Source organism: Myotis davidii, unplaced genomic scaffold (assembly GCF_000327345.1).
Source record: "Myotis davidii unplaced genomic scaffold, ASM32734v1 scaffold657, whole genome shotgun sequence".
NCBI classification, from domain to species: domain Eukaryota; kingdom Metazoa; phylum Chordata; class Mammalia; order Chiroptera; family Vespertilionidae; genus Myotis; species Myotis davidii.
In genome coordinates this window covers 326,001-333,670 of record NW_006287917.1, presented here as the reverse complement: position 1 = coordinate 333,670, position 7,670 = coordinate 326,001, and the positions used below count along the sequence as shown (strand labels likewise).

Sequence of the window (7,670 nt, the reverse complement as noted above, 5' to 3'; positions counted from 1 at the left end):
AGATATTTACACAATTGTGCAGCCCTTCATGGTATATGTAAACATCAATTTATTCATCTATAATATGGGATAGCAATATTTCCTACCTCTTGAATCTGCTGGAATTCCATGATTGTGTACATGATTGCTTAACAGTGTCTCACACATAGTGAATAAATAATGTGATAGCTACTGCTATTCTTCTTAGTTTCCCTTGAAGGGAAATAAAACTTTTTTGTGTATGACCTTATTCCCCCCGCCCCCCCCATAAAACCTCCTCTTCATACATACAGTCACAAGACTGTTCAGTTATGGTCTGGCCTCTATAGGTAAAGGACCTGAGGCAATAGTGAAGAGGAAAGAGATGAAATACTCGTAAGGTCTGCTCTATCTCCCTGTGAGGTGGACAAAAAAAATCTCCCAAAAAACAAACAAAATAAAAACAGCAAAACATAGGGTACCCCCCCCCAAAAAAAGTATACACATTTTAACAGCTGGTAGCTCACTTTTGCAAATGTAATGTATTTTAATAAATGCTGCCTTTATAATTATTCAAAGTATGTACATACATTTTGGGGGACACCCTATATGTTTAAGTTTAAGGACAAGCCATGAGTTTTCTGGACACATTCCAAAAGGCCTTCCTGTGGGAAACTTCTTCAAACCACCTGCAGAAATGTTCTCCCTGCACAGCCCTGCAGTAAACCTCCTATTACCGAGAGACTCGTTTCATTTAGTAACATCCCCAGCCACATACCTGCATCCCATCTGTTTGACTGAGGTACAGCTGGATGTTGACATAGTCAGGTCTGTTCTCTTGCCAAAGCTGAGAGGACATAAAAGTAAGTAGACACTAAAATTATTTCTGTAGACTCAGACTTCCTCCTATTCTAACACATGGGATTCTAGAATTTGTTAAAATGTATCTTGTCTAATCGCAGTCAAGCAAGCAAATACATATAATAAAACTGCATACATATACTGGGGTGGGCAAAAGTAGGTTTACAGTTGTTCCTATGGGAAAAGACATGAAGGTTTTCATTATTACAATAGCTTCATAACTTGTGTTTTACATACTCACAACTGTAGACCCACTTTTGCCCACCCTTGTGAAGTGTGAAAGTAATGATTTAAAACAAACTTATATACTGGGACTCAAAGTAGATGTTCTAGGAATGCAAAAGAAGTCATTTTGCTGATAGGGAGAGATTAAGTAGGGCTTCATCACCCCTCTGGCACCCTTTACAATCTTAAGGGCATGCAAGAAGTAACTGAGAGACTTCTATTGCCATGACTACCCGGCCCAGAGCTTTCTAGAAAGTTACTTAACTTTTCTAGGCTTCAGCTTTGCCATCAGGACAATTATACGGTTGAAGGACATTATTTCCCAGATGGCAACTCTGAATTATAAAATCCTAATAAAAACATATTTTACCTTAAAAGTGATGAGATGCTTATCAACACCCATAATACTTTGTTTTCCTTTGCATTTAATTATTTATTTACTTATTTATAAATATATTTTTATTGATTTCAGAGAGGAAAGGAGACGGAGAGAGCGATAGAAACATTTATGATGATAGAGAATCATTGATTGGCTAACTCCTAATATTTGACAAAGGAGGCAAAAACATACAATGGAGTCAACACAGTCTCTCAATAAATGGTGTTGGGAAAGTTGAACAGATACATGCAAAAAAAATGAAACTAGATCACCATAATACTTTTTAAAATATAATCTCTAGTAATATCCCATCCAATAGCTGCCTCAAGTTATATCCAAATGCTAAATTCATTTTAAGGCCCTTTCTGAACTGAATCAGGATTCATGGATTTTAACTGAGAAGAAGCTGAGGATTTTCCAAGTCCAGTGATGGGTAGCATCTCACAAAATACATGTTTTGTGCTGATTCTTATCTTAAACTAGAGGCCTGGTGCACAAAACATTGTGCACTCGGGGGGGGGGGGGGTCCCTCAGCCCGGCCTATGCCCTCTTGCAGTGTGGGACCCCTCGGAGAATGTCCACCCCAGTGGGGACCCTCACCCCATGGAGGTTTGGCCAGCCTGGGTGAGGGGCTGAGGGCCATTTTCAGGCTGGCCACACCCCGTGGCTACTTTCACACACATTCCCAAGATGATCAGCAGTCAGATTAGTCTCATTTATAACCTTGCGATGGCAACTCATCTCTCATTCAGCAGGTCTCTAGTGTGTCCCAGAAATGTGTCCTTTTTTTAAGTTGTGGTAAAACATATTATAAACTTATCATTGTAACTATTTTTAAGTGTACAGTTCAGTGGCATTAAATACATTCATATTGATGAGCAACCATCATTACTATCCATCTCCAGAACTTTTCTTCTCAAACTAAAACTCTATCCATTAACCAGTAAATCCCCATTTGCCCTCCCTCTCATGCCCTGGTGACCAGCATTCTAGGAAATTGACTACTCTAGGTATCTCATATAAGTAGAATCAGATAATATTTGTCCTTTTTTGTCTAGATTAATTAAATTAGTATAATGCTTTCAAGGTTCATACATATTGTAAAATGGCTCAGAATTCTATTCTTTTTCAGGCTGAATAATATTCCATTTTATGTATATGCAGAGTGTTCTTTATCCATTCATCCATCAATAGACATTTGGGTTGTTTCCATCTTTTGGCTATTGTGAAAAATGCTGCTATGACCATTGGTACACAAATAGCTGTTCAAGTCACTGCTTTCAATTATTATGGGTATATTTCCAGAATGCATCTCTCTTTTACATAAAATCCAAAGGCCTTATGTAATCTGTCCTTTTCCCAGAAAACACATACGATCTCTCTGATTGCTGTTCCTACTAATTTTCCTCTCGCTTACTCGGCTCTGCCCACAAAGTTCACTTTCATCTTGCTCCAGTCTAATACTATTGCATCAGAGTGCTTGCCTGTGAATTTGGGTCCCTCTGCCCTATATTTTTTTGCCCAAAAGAACTGCCTGTTCATTCACTTTATTCAGGTGTCTGCTAAAATACCAGTGTTGGTGGGCATTTCCAAATATTCAATATATATTAATATGCTCTCTATCATTTACTCTTTGTTGCTTTACCCCACTTTCTTTTTCTTCTTTGCCTTAATCAGAATCAGACATCCCATTTCTTTATTGGTTTATTGTCTTTCATCCCCACTTAGAATGTAAATCACATGAGATCAGACACTTGTTTTTATTTTGATCTCTGATGTAGCTCCATGTCCCAGAATACTTTCTACTTCATAGTAGGCAGTTACTAAATATTTGATGAGTGACAGAATGACTGATTGAATGGGTGAATATCTGCACAAAATGGCATGTATGATATTCATCGCTATGCTCTTTATAATAAAATTATAAATGCCCATCCTGAGGGAATGGTTAAATAAATTAGACACATTCATACTATGAAATACTATAAAGCAGTAAAAAGAATGAGGTAACTCTATATGTACTCTTATTAAAAATGTTCAAGAGAATAGTCATAAGTTTAAGAAAGCAACTTCCAGAGCAATACAAATTAGGCTAGAATTTATAGAACACGTGGGACTTCCCTCTTGTTACATAGATTGGGTGGGGAAAGTAGTTAGGGAAGATTTTGCTTTATCTGAATTATTTGGAAAAACTGCACCAAATATGCAAAAAAATGTGTACTACTTGTACAGCTTGAAAAAATATAGATATATTAATAGATAAATAATAGGTCACATGTAGGAGAGATGAAGAATGTCTGCTTTCATACTTATAAGAACTAACACTTAGAATTTGGGATTTTGGAAATTCTGCATGTGCCAAAAGTCTGGTGATGGTCCATTTAGAAGAGCAAAGGTGAAGATAAAAGTTCAGAGCCATTAGAACAAAAGATGGGAAATGTACTAGCAATGGCCTGCTGATGTTTCCCTCTATTTGCCTTCCCATATGCGTGCATTTGCAAACATCATACACATATATATGCCCACATTAATAGTGCATGCATTTCTGTGTTAAAATATTCCATGTTAGAATGCATCAGTCATCATTTCTAGGGTAAAACATGTCATAGATCCATACACATAATCATAGATATCAGTATCTAAAAAGATGTGTACCAAGTAACAAATGTTATCTCTGTGTTGTTTTTTAATTTAAAGGATTTTTCCTTCTTACTACTTATTTGCATATTTGCTTTTATTTTTGTCTGTAGCAATCATTTAGTGCTTTAGCAATTTGAAACATAGTAACTATGTTTTTTAAATTTAAACACTGCAAAATTGGAAACAAACCTAATTTTACCTTATTATGCAACACACAGAGTAAGTCCGCAAACCAACGGAAGGACTGGATATCTCTGCACACCCAAATAAAATACAGTCTCCTAAGCTTGTAAGGTTTCCAGTCATCCCTTTAAGATAAAAACAACACGATAATGATTAGGATGGCAAAAAGTTAAGAATCCCTGCATCTTTGAAATTTTTATTTTCACTAGTAAGTAACCAACAGAAAAACAGCCATTTACATTCAAGCATCAGACATAGCACTTACTGTAACTCCCAAAGGAATGTAAAATGAATATTCTGAGTCAAAGACAGGATATGCTCCATAAATTCAGTGTCCATACTTGTGAATATTATATGCACATCACCCATTTCCAGTTGAAGGTAATAAACTAAACTCCTGGATCAGAATACTTTTAGCCCTACATCTCAGGGAAAAAAAGTTCCCTTTTTTCTTTGAATTCTATCACACAGCAGGGGCTCCAGTCTAGTCCTCATCATTCTTGCCCTGGCTTCCAGGCAAAGGGAACCAAAACCATTCCAGAAATGGGTTGTTTATCCCCTTCTTAATATCATTAAAGAGGGAGATTTCATAACCGCCTACTATGTAATGCATTCCAGTAACTCATGACTCCAACTCTGGATTCCTACTTATAATTAGGAAGTAGGCTTGAGGTTAAGAAAATATTCGTTTCTTTTCTTAACTTTAGGTGTCCAAGTAACTTGCAATATGTTTTCAGAAACAAATGATTTCTGGCATGCCAATATGGTTATTTTTCTAAGAGCCTCCAAAAAGGCCCAAATTTATATCAAGAATTTAAAACTGAAGTAAAATATCATTAAACACATCATTTCAACTTACTGGTTCTTTTTTGGTACTCCATAAAACAGATTTTTAATGCAAATTATGTCTTGTAAGTGAATGTATGTAGTAGAATTGAGAATAATTTCCTACTGTCATTTTGTTTGTGCTTTCATGAGAATTAATAAATTAATTTTTTCTTATAATCCTAGGACAGAAATAACTGCAAAAGTCTTTCCTGGTTAAGCAGTCTTACCTCTGAAATTTCTAGTCTTCTGTTTTATTTATTTATTTATTTTTGTTAATCCTCATCCAAGGATATTTTCCCATTGATTTTTTAGAGATAGTGGAAGGGAGGGCGAAAGACAGAGAGAGAGAAACATGGACTTCAGAGAGACACATCAATTGGTTGCTTCCCACACATGCCCCGACTGGGGCCGGGGATCAAGCCTGCAACCGAGGTACACATCCTTGACTGGAATCAAACCCAGGACCCTTCAGTCCTTGAGTTGATGCTCTATCCATTGAGCCAAACTGGCTAGGGTTCTTCTGTTTGTTTTAAATTTGCCAAGTAATAGATCAAGGAATGATGGGCTCATTCTGTCATCTCAGAAAACCTCTCCCTAATCATATTCATGATAGCTTTAGCCCTTATTTCTATATCCCACAAATACCTCTTCTTATCATAGTTCTAATATTTTCTTAAGTAATGTTATTTGTGAATTTCTCACTCGTTTATTTTTATTTTCCCCTTTTGAACTAAGCTTTTTAAGGGAAGGGGCTCAGTTTCATTCATTGATGTATTACCTGTACTTACCTATAAGATAAATTGGCACATAGGTGCTCAAAAATATTTGTTGACAGACAGATACATAGTGCACTTAACACTGATGAGACAGTAGAGAAATTAAGGCTGGTGGAGTAACTCTAATAAGGATAAAGACAGAAGAGTGCAGAGCTGCAGTACTGACATATTTCACAAAACATCATGCTGAAAGCCAAAGACCATATATTGAGAATCACTGAATTATTCCCTTCATCAATCAGCCAATGAAGTTCCTTCAATAGCAAGTACAAGGAATCTATAAGGAGACACATCATATAAAAGAGAGATGTCTAAAATATTGACAGTTCTTTATATGGATGAATAAAATAGATCAAAATGACATACAGCAAGGTGTTGAGTATTGACGCAAATGGAGTTACTCCAATGCCTCCGGCCACGCAGAGGCTAACCTCATAGTTCAATGATTCCTCAAATGGACTTCCAAATGGACCATCAATATATAGCCTATGGAGAGGAAGAGAAAGGTGGAAAAGATGAAAATAAGTTAAGTCACTTTATTGTTTCTCATAGTGACAAGCCTAAAAACAAGAAATGTTGTTTATGAACTGTCGATATTAACAGTACATCTGTTTCTAAGCATGCCTCTTTTGAGGGAAATATTAATTAATCATATAAAAAAATATACATTGGACCATGATAGATAGCTAACAAGTTAACGCTCTGATACTATTGTATTACTATATTTGACTAAATTAAAATACCAACTGCTTTATGGTGTCTATATTCAATAAATAATGTTCTCTTTAATGGCAAAGTCAGTAGCAGAAGTAGTTACTGAAAACATTTACTGTGTGAACAGGAAAGTACTAGGAAGAAAGAAAAGAAACTAATCTAGTTCCTCCTGTTGCCCCAGTTAGGTTGTAATAGTATAGAAACAGATGAAGAACAGTCTCAAAGGATTATTTTTAATTATTATTTATTGATTTTTTACAGAGAGGAAGGAGAGGGACAGAGAGCTAGAAACATCGATGAGAGAGAAACATCAATCAGCTGCCTCCTGCATACCCCCTACTGGGGATGTGCCCGCAACCAAGGTACATGCCCTTGACCGGGATCGAACATGGGACCCTTCAGTCCGCAGGCTGACGCTCTATCCACCGAGCCAAACCGGTTACGGCTCAAAGGAATACTTAATTACTCTACTTATGATTAAATATTTAACTGTGTGTGAGACAGTAAATCCTTCTTAACTGCAAAAATACTTGTTAATTGTTAACTCAATATTCATTCTCCCATTCTTTCCTAGTAACAAAAAATTCATTTCATCCAGGAAAGCAAAGTACCCAGACAAAAACACTACATTTGCCAGGCTCCCTTATTTAGTTTGGTTGTGTGACTACCTTCTGGTTAAGGTGGTGTGAATGTAAGCGAAATTAGAAAAACTGGAAGAAGCTCACAATTGAAAGTTGCTTCTCTCTCTCTCTCTCTCTCTCTCTCTCTCTCTCTCTCTCTCTCTCTCGCTCCCTTTCTTCCTTTTTTTTGTTAATTTTCACCCAAGGGCATTTTGCCCCTTGAGAGTGGAAGGGAGGGGTAGAGACAGAGAGAATAATTGATGGGATCGAGCCTGCAACGGAGGTACATGCCCTTAACCCAGCAGTTCTCAACCTGTGGGTCGCGACCCTTTCACAGGGGTCGCCTAAGAGCATCGGAAAACATATATAATTACATACTGTTTTTGTGATTAATCACTATGCTTTAATTATGTTCAATTTGTAACAATGAAAATACATCCTGCATATCAGATATTTACATGATGATTCATAACAGTGCAAAATTAC

At 36.6% G+C, this 7,670-nt stretch overlaps 1 protein-coding gene across 2 annotated transcripts in view; it reads right to left on the bottom strand.

The window, feature by feature from the left end:
• NOX4 (NADPH oxidase 4) overlaps nt 1–7,670 on the bottom strand; it is a 167,558-nt gene that overhangs the window by 30,408 nt on the left and 129,480 nt on the right. For both annotated transcript variants that reach the window (XM_006759759.1, XM_015561349.1), the window contains 3 exons: nt 6,217–6,336; nt 4,263–4,371; nt 737–805 (listed from right to left, as the gene is read on the bottom strand). In XM_006759759.1, coding sequence (XP_006759822.1) covers nt 737–805; nt 4,263–4,371; nt 6,217–6,336 — 298 coding nt within the window. The remainder of the gene's footprint in view (nt 1–736; nt 806–4,262; nt 4,372–6,216; nt 6,337–7,670) is intronic.